Source organism: Mobula hypostoma, chromosome 3 (assembly GCF_963921235.1).
Source record: "Mobula hypostoma chromosome 3, sMobHyp1.1, whole genome shotgun sequence".
Taxonomy (NCBI): Eukaryota; Metazoa; Chordata; class Chondrichthyes; order Myliobatiformes; family Myliobatidae; genus Mobula; species Mobula hypostoma.
Genome location: NC_086099.1, coordinates 149,673,688 through 149,688,417, shown reverse-complemented (window position 1 = coordinate 149,688,417; position 14,730 = coordinate 149,673,688). Strand labels below are relative to the sequence as shown.

The window sequence follows — 14,730 nt, the reverse complement described above, 5'->3', positions numbered from 1 at the left end:
ATTAATGACCTGAAAAATTACAGTGTAAATAGTGGATATAGTTCCCCTCCAATTATCCTGAAGTAACTTTCTGTTATAGTATATATGGCTAATTATCAGAAATTATACACCTTCTGATTTAGTACAAATGGCTACTTTATCAGAAATTATACAACTCACAATGTTATATCTATAAACCTTGTTCCAAAACTTTCCAGAAATGCAACTATTTTGCTAGGTATTTAACATCTAAAATCTCACTTAACAACCAGTTCATCTAATGACCACTATTCACTTGTTGTCAGAATGACGGTTACAGTGGCAAAATAGGAATGCTATTGGCCCAGGGCTTAGATTTATGATCCAGACCCGAGTACAAATTCCAGCAAGGCAACGGGGGAATTTAACTGCTAATAATTAAGTATGTTAAAAAGGCTGAAGCTACTTATGCTAACCCTGATTGAGGAATTGGATTAGGGGTAAAAACATAGTTTGTTCACAAATATCATTTTGGATTGGCAATCTGCTATCTTTAGAGGCTCTCAGCAACATGACTGATGCTCACCTACTCTTGGATATGTCCAGCACAGCATTCTGCTCAAGGGTGGGAAAGGATGGGCAGTAAATGCGGTACTGATGGTAGCTGCATTCCCCAAACGAGTTAGAAAGAAATCTGCCTTTAATGTTTTGTCTATATTAATGGTGTCAGTTTAACTACTATATCATGTATATTGGAATAAACTTTGATAGTGCCCAAGGGTATATAGATGTAAAGAGTTTAGTCCATCTAAAACTTTGTACGACAGACGCTTTAGTATTGGTGCGTTGCATGCTTTCATAACACGCAATTAAAATGACTCCCGTTTTTTCTCGTCAATCTTTGTATTCTTTAACCCAGCTCTGATATTCGATCATGTTAAAGTTTCGCGGAATCACAATGTTGTGTTCGGTTTTTAAACCAACCACTGATCATTGGATCCGAGTACTGAAAACCAGATCTGACGATATTTATTTATGAGTATACCATACAGTGGATTTGAAGACGAACTTTGAAGGATGCACTTGCGCTGTAACAATATGCGTCGTTTTTAGTGAAACCATCGCACTGAATTTTTTTTTCCATGTTGGTTTCTGGTTAGACCGCAAGTTGTACATCTAGCCAAAATGCAAGTTTTGATCGCGAGGGCCAATTCCATCTTTCTGCTTTCATGATTACCTTTACTCAGGAATGAACAATTGTTACCTGATTGAAACGTGGCAAAAATAAGCGTGATGAGGAAAGCGTGTAATTCCTCGTGGCTATAAGCCACCTTTTAATGGAAACGAAGCTGTGCCTGTTTTTTATATAGCGGATCCCCCTCAAATGCTAGTGTCTGATACAGTTTGTGTTTGACAGAATATGAACGATGCTAATCCATACTCCGAGCGCAACTGTCATTGGAATTGTTAGTCATTGTAAAGCCAAGTTGTACTCCAAATGTAATAGTGACAACGCGTTGAATGTACCACTTTGACTACCCGCTACGCCAAAGGTACAGCGTCTGAATAAACGGAGTAAAGAAAAAGACTGGATGGATTTGAATGTGCAACTTGGCCCTTTTAAGTTTAGAGGGAGATAAATCTTATCATACAGTTGTAGACAGACTTGCCAAAGGGCTATATCTTCAGAACTTTGTTTTCAATAGAATTAAAAATAAGGTGACTTTATGTGCACAAATTGATCATGCAGACGAGTCGTTCTTTTGAATTGTGATTAATTTAAGGGTTTATTGGAGATTCCTTTACATGGCGCTCACACAAGCGGGTTGAAGAGAAAATCTGTAATAATCAGGAGATAATTAGGGGAAATTGCTTGCAAAACGAGCCTCTGAGTGAGAATATAATAAATGGGGCTTTAATGTTTTACAGGCTAGACGAAATCTAATCCCGTAGTTTAATTCCCTATGGTTTTATCCATGTTTGACGGTGATGTGCAGGGAACAGATGCTTTCGTTTATTCAATAGAGAGAAGTGCAAATTAATTCGGTGATTGGCAGTAGAAACCAAGGTGAGCTGGTTCAGTTAATGGCCTGTCATCAACTCCCCCTCGAATATAAACAGCGCAGTACGCTCTCTTCATTCAAAGCGGCATGCGGTTTTAATTTGATATCTAAAAGCATTTTGTGCTCAGGTCTGGCGATTTTTTTAAGTGCTTGTTTTAGTGGAGATTTCCACAAACGGTATCGGAGAGCTCCAACTCCGTCTGTTTCCTTGTTTTTTTTCCCCCCCGAAGAGCCCAGACTGGTAGTCCAATGCGGCTGAAGCCGAAAGTCAGATCTGCTTTACGCTCCAGTCTGAACAGTGTGTCAGCCGCCGCGGAAAATACGCTCGGATTGTAAATACTGGTCAGTCCAGAAAACTCGGATCGCTGAGAGTTTGCACCTGGGAACCCAACCGAGAGTACGGTAGCAGACATCTGCAGTCTGCATCCACTGACCACCGAGATGAAAGGGGAGATTCCTTCTCCACTTCTGCGGTCTCTCCAGGGACCTGGTTCCTCGACTCTCTCGCTGCCTGTGTGAGATCGTATTTTGGCGGGGAAGGGGTGGCGGGATTTCCTGGTATCCATGCTCGCGTTTCTGTGGATTGTATGTGATGTGATATGACGGGCGCAGTCGATGCAAGGACAGGGGAGAAGCGGAGATCTTTCGCACATTAACACCGAGATTAGCGCACAGTGGATGAACGGCGCTGCTCTGCGAGATCTTTCATACCCGTGCCGAGCTGGTTCCTTCCTTTGAACTGCTGCCAAAAATCCTTCTGAAGGAAACGAGGAAGGCAAATGCACGTATTAATCTATCTATATGTGTCTATATATGCATATAGTAAGAGAGGGGGCGCCCATCGCCATTGATAGACGCTATCGGGACCCCTGAAGAAAAGGAAGAAGCGAGAGGAATGCACTGAACTCGGCTCGGCTCAGCTCAGTCCCTGGACCACAAGGCAGCGGTACCTCGCGACGTTCTGCGAGAGCCCATCTCGGGTAGAAAGAGCAAGCGAGAGGCACCTCCAATGCCAGCCTTCTGATCCCTAGTCGCTACCGGTCGAGCTGTGCGTGTTTTTCCCCCCTACAGGATGGATCCTGCGCTCAGGACCTACCGATCTGGACTATTCGTCTGGGTTTTCTGGTGCTCCCTAGGCCGGCTTGGGATGCTGATTTTGCCGTGGGGCTGGTGTTCCCACTCGGCTCTAGCACTCAAGAACACGGGTACCAGGCTGGGAGCCTCCTCTGAACTGCCCATCATGGGGCTGATGCCCTTTAACAAGACGCTGGCGGCGGAGAGCATCTCAGAGGGCATCTTACCTGCCGTTCAACTGGCCACAGAACACGTCCACAGCAAATTCTTACCAAACACCAGCAAACTGGTCTTGGAGTGGTACGACTCCGAGGTATTTAGAGCTGTTATCTTATTTGTGAAGCTGCTGTTTTTTAATCGCTGTCTGATTTCTCCAATCTGTTTACAAATTAACACACAAAAGATTCCAAATTATTTAGGCTGTGGTTCCTGACTGGAAATGTGTATGAGGGCTTACACGCATATCTTTAATATGTCCATTCTATAATACTTGCATGGTACCAAGTATTAATTTTGAATTGTTTTGTACATTGCGCTATGTATGAATGATTCAACACTTCACTGGGCTCTGGCAGGGGTTCAATTGTGACTATTCGGTTTGCTTTACGGATTATGGTGTGATATTTGGGGTTTACGTTTATTGACCGGCTTTGCCAATGTGCGCGTGTGTGGACCTGTGGGTAAAAACACCTGAATAATAAGTGACGAGAAAATGCGAATAGCTCTGTTTTGTGTGTGTGCTTCTCTCTCCTCTTCACCCCCCCCCCCCCAGCCCCGTGCCGAATATAAGCGCGTTCTTGTGGCCATTGCATTTATCTGGATCACAGAGGCTCTGCAAGTGCTGGGAATCTGCTCCCCGCTGAGTGAACGGCTCCCTTAGCGATGCAGCAGAGATCCATTCACTGGTCACGAGCCCACAGACAAGCCAGGCGCAAACAGTTAACTCTGCAGGCCTCCGCTCTCGCTCCGCCGCCGAGAGATTTGGGGCATAGGTGACAACTTATCACGTATATATGGCGGGGGGGGGGCGGAATTCACTTCTACCTGGACACCTTGTTTGAACTGTGCTTTATTAAATTCCAAGTGGGAAGACGCACATTGTCACTCCACTCTCAGGGTTTTTAAAATCTACTATTTTTATTATTATTTTTTAAACTGCATGCGATGTACATTTGTTTTCCACGGTGGAATTAACGTGATAGGGGCGGGGACGGGGGCGGACCGGGACTGGCAGAAGGATACCTGAAGATGGCAGCAGTTTCACATGAAGCGCCGGTCACATTCCCGAGGCAACCGGCGGGCGCACTTTTTGTACGGAGCTTGTGCTGAGGGCAGACAGCGCTGTTTCCCTACCGGGGACCCCGCAGTTAGTGCCAGTCCGAGGAGCGGTCCCTGAACTGGCCGCAGGATTGCCGGGGAGAGAATGATGATTCGACTAAAAATGTTTACTAGGTGAATTACAACATTTGTTTCGGAGTGCGTTTTGCGTTTTGATTGGATATTTGTTATCTATGGAGGTTGATGTATAGGCTCCCATTGTACAACGGAACGGTATTCGGAAGTATTGTCAGACAACAGTGATAGGAGTGGCTATTGAAGGTCACTTGGTATAGGGGTGGAGTGCAGGTGATTTCCCTCTCCATGACGATGATAGGTGGTTGGTTAGCAGATGTTCTGCACCCACGACTACCCATTAATGATCAAGTGAAACGACCATGGGGCCCATCTTATTCATGAGAAATCCCAAGGTCTCCTTTCCCTCTATTGAGACATCCATTTACTTCAAAGTTTCAAGGCAAATTACACACACTTGAGATTTGCTCACAGGTAGTCACAAAGCAAGAAACCTGAAAGAACCCAATTAAAGAGAAAAAATAAACAGAAGACCAACACCCCATGTGCAAGAGAGAGGGGAGGTGGCAGAGACACAAATCGTGCAAACAACATCCTGAACCAAACTGCGTCCTTTGATTTGAACCCTGGAGTGGGCCCAAAGCTTTGCTTATCAGTTCATCGTATTAGTGGGCATGGAACACAGGAACCAGGGCAGTCTTCATAGCCTCAGTGCCTGGAGAGAGGAGTGACTGTGATCAAGTGTGGGTGAAATCCCTGTCTTTACAGTCTATTTTGACTGGTGTTTACTTCACACATGATTTTGGGTTGTATGCCACATGCAGATAGTGTTTTAAATGATCAAAAATAACTTGTTAGTTTGACTTTAAAACAAGTGCAATGGGCTAGCTTCCTTAATAAGCAGTTCTCTGATATCACCTTTACTGCGCCTTGCCTTTAGGATGAAACAAACAAGTACCTCTGACCTTGCTGCATAACTCAACTGTGAGACAAAAGATCACCCTTGTACTGTTACACACCTGAGGAGCCTCTGGAGTTTCATAGGCCCTAGCCTGGCAAAGTAACAATGCTGTGATTGGTATATTGGTGCCTACCATAATCATATTCTCTGCCGAAATTTTGCACATTATCCACAACATGTCATATATCAATTGATAATGTCAAAAGGCAGCAAAGCAATCTCAATTCATTGATTAAAGATAATTGATATCCATCTCTTTGGTAACTCAATTTTTTTTCAAAAGTCTATGGAGGAATATCTATATCCTCTTCAATGTTTCCTGCTCATCTGACACGGCAGAACTGGTGTGGGACGTTGGTGAGTGTGACACGGCAGAACTGGTGTGGGACGTTGGTGAGTGTGACACGGCAGAACTGGTGTGGGACGTTGGTGAGTGTGACACGGCAGAACTGGTGTGGGACATTGGTGAGTCTGTTGCAATCATGTTTGCATTTTTCCTGATTATGCCACTAAAGCATTTCCTGCAATGGATCCCAAAAGCTTAGGACTTTGTTATCAGCCAATTTGGGCATTCCTCTTTAATTGAATCAGTGGGTTTCTATCCCTTTATTCCACCAGAAAATTTCTTCTTTCTACTTATTGTATTGAAAATGCACTGGTGAATCTTACTGCAGTGGAGTCTAACCTGATCCGATCACTGCATTTAATCTGCCTTGAACATGATAAATGGGGGAGTGTCCACAGTATCTCTGCTATATAGTACTCAATATCAAACATGTTGCCTTTGTAATGAGGTGGTCCCATAGAAATTGTATAAAGTAACTGGCTGAGATTTGCTCTGGGTTTGGCTGCCAAACCAAACATGCCTGGGGGTCATTCTGAGAGTAATTTTTTTAAACTTTCCTGAAAACTGGACAACTGTAGGTAATGGATGGGCTTTCAGATCAGGATATGAAGCTAATGGCTAGACTGACCAAATTACATTGTACTAGCCATTTCTATGAATAGAAACTATCAACATTAATGTTAAACTTCTAGATATATCTAGTTGTGATTTTTGTGAACTTGGTAAATTGTCCTGTTAAGTAAGGATGTTTAAGATGGAAATTAATGAAACAGAAGTTGTCGGGGCTGTCCTTCGAGGTTGAGGATGATGGTTTTCATTCTGGAGAAGTGGCCCAAGGAGTGAAGACTCCTGTGCGTGTATTTGTTTAATGTGTACTTGACGTTGCACTCCAAGAAGCACACGACACTTCACAAATCAACCAACTGATTCCAATGGCATGGAAACCAAGATGATTGGAGTTGATGGATTTGTTGCAGCCTTCATCCACCTTCACAGTGGTTGAGTTCAAAGTAACTTTATCCACCTGTTCCACCGTTGAGGTCTTGATTGGATTGTTCTTTGTTAGAGACCTCACCCTCGACCTTACTGCCATGGGCGACCCTACCAGGAGCATAGCTCCAGACGGCATTGCTCTTGGGATCTCAGGACCACACAAGCCTCTCCACCACGACAAGATGACAATCCATGGAGAAGGAAACAAAAGTACTCTATCAGTTGACATTTTGATTCTTTAAACTTGGTTTATATGTAATACTATAATGATTTGGACCTACTATAATGAGAAGTTTCTTGTAACTAAAGGCATAGTGTTGGACAGTTACACTTTTGGAATGAAACAGAAAACCTCTTTTTAAATAGCATGTGTAATCTAATAGTATTATATATGAAACGGGCCTCCTTACTTGATGGGTATGCTCCAGACAGAGGAGAGTAATGAAAGTTCACCAGATTGATTCCTAGTATAGAGGATCTGTCCTGTGAGGATAAATTAAGCAGACTGAGAATAAACTGCAAAGTTCAAAAGAATAGGAGGCAAATCCATTGATTTTATGATTCTTAAAGGGCTTGGCAGGGATGTTTCCTCTGGCTGGGGTGACTAGAATCAGGTTTTTACATTTTCAAAATAAAAGACAGGCCATTCAGGACAAATTAACACACATTTCTTCGCTTGGATCATGAATCTTCAGAATCCTCCACCAAGTTGGTGGTGGATGTTGTCTCACTCCTTTTATTTCTGCCAGTATTACAGTCATAAAGATCCATAAATACTGGTAGCATTTTGGGCAACTGAGTCCAGTTTGTAACTTCGAGCTTTAACTGTAAAATGAATCTAATCTGTATGCTTTTTAACCGTCAACTTTGCAGAATTTCACAAATGTAGGAACAACTTGGAGAGGAGTTTTTTGATAATTTCAGCCAAAAGCATAAATGGAATTTGTGCCTGTAAAGATCATTTTGCAGGTTTGTCCACGGGAGGAAGAAATACATAATGCCTGAATGTACCAAAGAGGAAAAACCTTTTTTTTTCAAGTGCAGTTGGGAGATCTGCTTTATTAGTTGATGAATAAAAATATCATCATCATTTAGTTGTAGACCATTTTGTGGAGGGGATGAAAGTAATTTCAATCCCCGATCAGAGGTAAATTTGAGTCTGAAAGTAAAACTTAAAATTAAAAAAAGGGATTATTTCCCAATTTAATGGGCAATGACAGGTGATGAAACCCTGCTTGGAAGGCAGGCTAAATAAAATTTAAAGTGCCTACCTAGTTTAATGTCCCTGGGCTTTTTTTTTCCAAGCCTAGAAATTAATCAATATATCTAGTCTCAACAGTGCACTGCTGCAAACTTCAGTATTATCATGAGGTGGTTTCAGACTCTTCTTTTGCTTTCTATTATTGCAGAGTTGGTATGTGGATTCAGCTGCTGAACATGGGTAGGGTGTCTGTCAGGATCCTAGAGGGAGTGCAATCATCGCAGTTAAGAACATGAGGACTGCTGTGGTTGTATTGCCGTGGCCGGATCCTGCTCTGGAGGTCCTTTTCCAGTAACGTTGAAGTCTGCCTTAGAAATGTTGCCAGAACTTCCAACTACATGAGTGGTCTGTACCATCACAGTCAAGTGTGGAAGTCTCAAAATGCCTTAAAATGGCATGCAAGCTTGTGTTTTATTCCACTGTGCGTTCTGGGCTGTTCCATGTATTTGTGTGTCTGATGTGCAGAGATCCCATTTGGAAAATCTGAGAGCATGCAGCTTGAACTAACCCCATGTTTTCTTTGCAACAGAAATTGAATTGCAGCGGGCACAAAACAAGGCCATATGTGAGACTATCTTTAGGTACGGAAGATTTGATCAGCTTGGGGCCCTGGAAATCTCACAGGTTCAAAGGGTGTAAACAGGGTTTGTCATTCCACATTTCTTGTTGGCTGGCCAAAGCAGTGGTACTTTGCTAAGTGAGCATACCTGCTTCCCTCTCTGTAGCTGAAAGACTCTTCTCCCTTTTTTACTATCTATGACCCACCTGATCTTGCATGATGTCACCTTCAAGAGCCCAGTCCCATCCAACCTCTGCTTTTTTGTTCCTTTCTCTCTGCTCCAGAGCTTCCATCTTTGGTGTAGCAGGCCTTCTGATGGGCAGGAAGGCCATTGAACTGGCTGGCTTCTAGGTGTGAAATATTTCAGGGGAAGATGGGGAGAATGTTATCACATGTCCACTATTTTTAACTGGATGTCGGTGTGACCATTTTTTTTAAACTGCCTGAAAATCTTAACCGTTCCATCCCCCACCCCACACACACACCCCTTCTGTAAACCCCTCTTGTGTCTCTGGGTACATTGAATGTTTTCAGCTTGCAAATGTTTGCCCATCAGATTTGGATATGTAATAGGTTGACAAAGAAATTACTTATGGGGTGATATAGTAACAGGGTAATATGTTACAGTGCCCACGGCTTAAGTTCAGTTCTGCTACTCTCTATAGGGAGAATGTATAAACCCCTTAAGACAGTGAGGCTTTCCTCTGGGTGCTCTATTTTCCTCCCACATGTCACGGGTGTGTGGTGTAGGTTAATTAGTCACATGAGATTTTTGGCTGATGTGGGCACGTTGGGCTGGAAGGGGCTGTTACTCTACTGAATCTCTATTTCATTTTTGGTACCTGGAGTAGAAAACCATACTACAGTAATCTGCATTAAATTTAATCCGATTTGAAACCAGCTGGCTCGTGTGCAAACAGCAATGTGATGGATATAGTTGTAAAATGGAATTGGTTAGTGGGGGCTGTATTGAGGAATTGCTGCTCTGCTGAGGTTAGGGTTTGGAGTAACTTTGGAATAAAATTTCTTATCCAAGAATTGAGAAAATAAGGTGCTGGAGTGAGTTGGTGGTGACTAGAATTGTGAGAAAGAGGGAATTCTTTAGACCCATATTGTTTGTCCAAGTTGAAAAGGAGCTATTCGGCTAATCTCATTTCCCAGCATTCAGCGCACTTGACTTGGCATTTGTGAAACTTTGAGTACATAACTTAGAGCTGCTTAAATGCAGAATTTCTGTCTCTACTCCTTTTAAAAGAGCAGAATCAAGTTCTTGAGTGGGGGCGGGGGGGGGAGGAAAGTAAACCTCCAATTACTTTTATAAGTAGTTTATTTTTTTTTGTACCACAGTTGTATACCTCTTTGCTACTGAATGTAAATACCTTTATCTTATTCACTCCCCAAGTTTGTAATTTTATACATCTTGATTAAATCTTGCCTCACTTTGATTCAATATAAAATATCATTTTTCTATGTTTTCCACATAGATTGAATAGGACTTTATCTGGAACGTAGAAGATTGGGGGTATAGATAGGGTAAATGCAAGCAGGCTTTTTCCACTGAGGTTGGATAGGACTGCAACTAGAACTCGTGGGGAAAGGGTGAAAGGTGAAAAGTTTAAGGGGAAACTTCACTTGGAGGGCTGTGAGTGTGGAATGAGTTGCCATTACAAGTGGTGTTCAAGTGAATTTAAGTGGCGTTTCAGTGTTTAAGCAGAATTTGGATAGATACATGGGTGGGTGGGGTATGGAGGGCTGTGGTTAATAGGAGTAGGCAGTTTAAATGGTTTGGCATGGACTAGAAGGACCAAAAGGGCCTGTTTCTGTGTTGTACTTTCCTATGGCTTTGGTTTAGTGACACCCACTTGTTGAAGAATTAATGGAAGATGTCCTGAGCTGTGCAAGACGCTGCTGGCATCACTTGCGGCTGCATGTGGAAGAATCACGTTTGAAGAGTGAATCGCTGCTCTTGTGAATCTTCTAACCGACTTAAAGCTGGAATTGGATGTGTTAGATAAAAGCTTTCTTGTGTATCCATATTGCATGAATTATTTCAGGATAGTAGAATACCACTGTATGTGGTTTACCTCTAAATGTGAAAGAAGGGGAGATTTTTGAAGTAGATTTTTGTTTCTCTTTGTACTACTGTTTTTTCAAAAAAAAACCTTAACCTTTCTCTGCTGTTTCAGTTGAATGTAATATTAATGATAAATTGGAACCAGCAGCAAAAATTAGAAAGTGCTAGTTCACAATCCGCATGTGAATACCAATGTAGTCCCAAAGTAGGGCACAAATCATAGGAAACTGGGACACCAATTGGTTCTCTTTTGCCCTTGATACAATGAACATTGTATCAAAGGTCACTTATTAGAATTAATGGCTTTCATAAAAATAGTAGATGCTTTCACTGAAGCATTTAAAACATCAAGGTTTATTTAGTAATTTTCAGTATGTGTCCAGTTCTATTAAAATGCATTAGCTGCCGAAGGCCTCGTGCTGCAGATTTAGAGTTATTGAGTCATGGAGCACAGAAACAAGACCCATCATGTCCTTGCTGACTACAAGGGCTTTCTGTACTAACCTAATTTATAGCTGTTGGTTTGCTCTACAGCATGCAATGCCTTGTGAAGTTTTGCACCACAGAGGTTATTCAGCTCCTTGCAGGTGTGTAAGTATCTGAATACATTGTAATATCAATATCCAACTCCCATTTATTGCTAGAATGACTATTTTGGGGTCATTTTGCATCACTTGATGGGGGGGGGTGTGGAAATGACGATGTTTTCTGGCATGAATCATGCATGTGTAGTTGCTGGGATTTCAAAAGGCATGCATCAAATTGCATCTCTGGCAACGCAGTGTTTCTGTTGGAATGTTTTGACTACGAAGATTAGATCACATTATTAGGCAATTCTGAAACAACAGTGTTTTAGTTTTACAGGTATGATCTGTCCTTCTAACTTTTGGAGATCAGATGTCCTGACCCTCCATACAATTGTCTAATGACCATGGATTCATATTACTTGATTGGTTCTGAGCTCTCTTTCCTTCCAAACTTGACTGTGAAGCCACTCCCTCTCAGGAAACAATGAACCTCCGGTATCTGCCCTGCCCACTATTCACACTCTTAGTCAGGTCTTCTCAGTACTGATCCTATTAACTGTTTCTCATTATTTCCCCTCCCCTCCTAAATCAGGCTCCATGGAAGTTAATTGCTGGAGTTGGGTCCATTGTATGGTGCTGGTGTTTAAAGCTGATGCTTCATTTTCCGTCAAAGGAATAATAATGGTTCAGGAACCCCATAAAGATTGCACTATCAAAGTTATCATTACACCCTTTCTCCCCCCCCCTTCCCCCACATAACTCTCCATCCAGTGCCAGTCTTGGATCCAGCCTCCATCCTGGACAATATTTTTCCCTTTAAATTACAAAGATTTTTTGTTATTGTGCATCAAACCAAGTATTCACTTCAATATATGTAGTTCAATGTATAAACTAAGTATTTGAATGAACAGCAGGCTTCTGGATACAAGTATCAGTACACATAGCAAAAGGCTGCTGCACACAGGATTTGAGGAAGAGGACTGCACTAGACCCAATGCTAAAACTGCAGCTACTTCCTCCACAGCTCTCCATTCACTTGCATTTAAATTAAAAAAAAACTCTCGTGTTCTGATTCTAAGTGTTGGAAAATCATTTCTGAACTACCTTTTTTCTGGTGGTGAGCACAAATTTTATATCTATCCATACCTTTTTAAATGCTTTGCATTTTGCAATTTTGATTTTGTCGTTCCTACTTTTTCACACTCTACTAGACATTTTATTTCCCTTTCTTGTAAGAGCTCTAATTGTCTCAGCAATGTTTTTGGCTCTGGTATGGTCTCTTCTATGCTCTTTTGTTGTCCTTCTAGTAGGAAGCTTCTTAACCTAGAGGACCCAGAAGTCAAAGCTATTCTAAACAGACTGACAAAGCATTTGCATAGATTTAACATGTCGCCTTTGGTTTGGTATTCAATGCGTTTCTTTCTAAAGTCTATTATCCAGCAGACATTTCTCAAAATAAGATATTATTAACTTGTGTGTGTCTTAGAAATCTCTAACAGATCTCCCCCTCAACCTTTGCCACTCCAGAGAAAACAGCCTAAGTTTGTCCAACCCATCCTAATGGCACAAGTTCTCTAATCCTGGTAATAGTCCAGATGTAGCCTAAAGAGAGCTTTATAAAGCTGCAATACAACTTCATGGCTCTTGCACTCAGTATCTCAACTAATAAGGGTCAGCATGCCATATACCACCTTTGCCACCTTATCAAATTGTGCAGACACTCATGAAGATATGGACTTGGACCCTAGAACAGTACTGCACAGGAACTGGCTCTTTGGCCACAATGTTGCACTGAATGAAGTTACTTTCTAGTAATCAAATGGGTAACTAAACAAACAATGTCCATATCTCTCCATTTTCCTCACATTTGTGAGTCTATCTGAACATCTCTTTTAAAAAGTCCAGGCAGTATATTCCAGGCACCACTCTGTGTGGGGGAGTGGGGAAACGTGCCCTCGCATCTCCTTCAAAATTGCCCCTTCTCATCTTAAATGTATGCCCTCTTGTATTAGAGATTTCAACCATGGGAAACAATACTGTCTTTCTACTCCATCTATGCTTCTCACAAACTTGTATCAGTTCTCCCTTCAGCCTCTGCTGGTCCATGGGGGTGAGGGATGGGAGGGAGAAAGTTTGTCCAACATCTTGTTTATAGCACATGCTCTTTAATTCAGGTAGCAGCCTGGTGAGCATCCTCTGCACTTTCTCCAAAGCCTCAACATTCTTCCTATAATGAACTGTATGCGATATTCCAGATATGGAACCACCCAATCAACCTGTGTTGCCATTTTCAAGGAGTTGTGAACTTAGACCCTAAGAGCCTTCTGCTCATCAACATTTAAGGATCTTGCCCTTAACTGTGTACTGTCTCCCTACCAAGGCATAACACGTCACATTTTGGTAGGTTAAACTCCATCTGTCATTTCTCCACCCATATCGGCGACTGGTACCTGTTGTATTCTTCACCAGTCATCTGTGCTATCCACAACACCACCAATCTTTGTATCATCTGCAAACTTACCCACCCATCTACACTTTCATCCAGGTCATTTATATACATCATAAACAACAAAGGTTGTGGTACAGATCTCTGTGAAACACCACTAAACACAGATTTCCAGCTAGAGTAAGTTCCTTTGACCACCACCCTCTGTCTTCTATGAGCAAGCCAGTTCTGAATCCAAATGGCCAATTCATCATTGATCCAATGCATCTTAATCTGCTGGATGAGACCCCATGAGTGACCTTGTTAAGTACCTTATTAACATCTGTGTAAGATTTTACACTCAACTCTACCTTCAATCACTCTCACCTTGTCAGAAAACTCAGTCAAGTTGGTAAGACATGACCTGCCCCATAAAATGCTATTGCTGGTTTTCCAAATTCTCATTAATCCTGTCCCTAAGAATTCTCTCCAGTTACTTTCCTACCACTGACATAAGACTCACCAGTCTATGGTTCCTAAGATGATCCCTGATTCCCTTCTTGAACAGTGGAACAGCATTAGATAGTCTCTTTTGATTCTGTCAATAACCTGGAGTATATCCTATCAGGGCCTGGGGAATTATCCACTTTAATGCTCTTTAAAAGACCCAACATTACCCCTTCTTTACTACAGATTGCCCTAGCATATTAATACTCTCTGTACTGATGTCCCTGTCCTCCATGTCCTTCTCATTGGTAAATACTGATGTAAAGTAATCATTAAGGACCTTTGCATCTATGTGTATCTTCATCCCTTTATCCTTGAGTAGTCCCGCCCTCTCTCTAGTCATCATGCTCCTGATGTATGTACAGAATGCCTTGGGATTCTCTTTAATCTTATTTACCAAGGACATTTCATGGTCCTTCCTGACTTTCCTAATTCCCTCGAATTCTTTTCTGGCTTCTTTATACTCCCCAAGGGCTCTATTTGATTCTAGCTTCCCATGCTTTACTTACTTTTTCTTCTTGACTAAATTAGTTACTTCTCTGGATATCTGACATTCTCTTGTTATCCTTGACCTTCCTCCTGACTAGAACATACTTTTCCTGTGCTCTGTGTCGAACACCCCCACGTGT

General features: G+C 42.0%; 1 protein-coding gene across 2 annotated transcripts in view; it reads left to right on the top strand.

Annotated features, from left to right (window-relative positions):
- Window positions 1–2,260: 2,260 nt before the first annotated feature.
- gabbr2 (gamma-aminobutyric acid (GABA) B receptor, 2) overlaps window positions 2,261–14,730 on the top strand; it is a 1,071,742-nt gene continuing 1,059,272 nt past the window's right edge. For both annotated transcript variants that reach the window (XM_063043845.1, XM_063043844.1), the window contains exon 1: window positions 2,261–3,408. In XM_063043845.1, coding sequence (XP_062899915.1) covers window positions 3,094–3,408 — 315 coding nt within the window. In that variant the 5' untranslated portion in view covers window positions 2,261–3,093. The remainder of the gene's footprint in view (window positions 3,409–14,730) is intronic.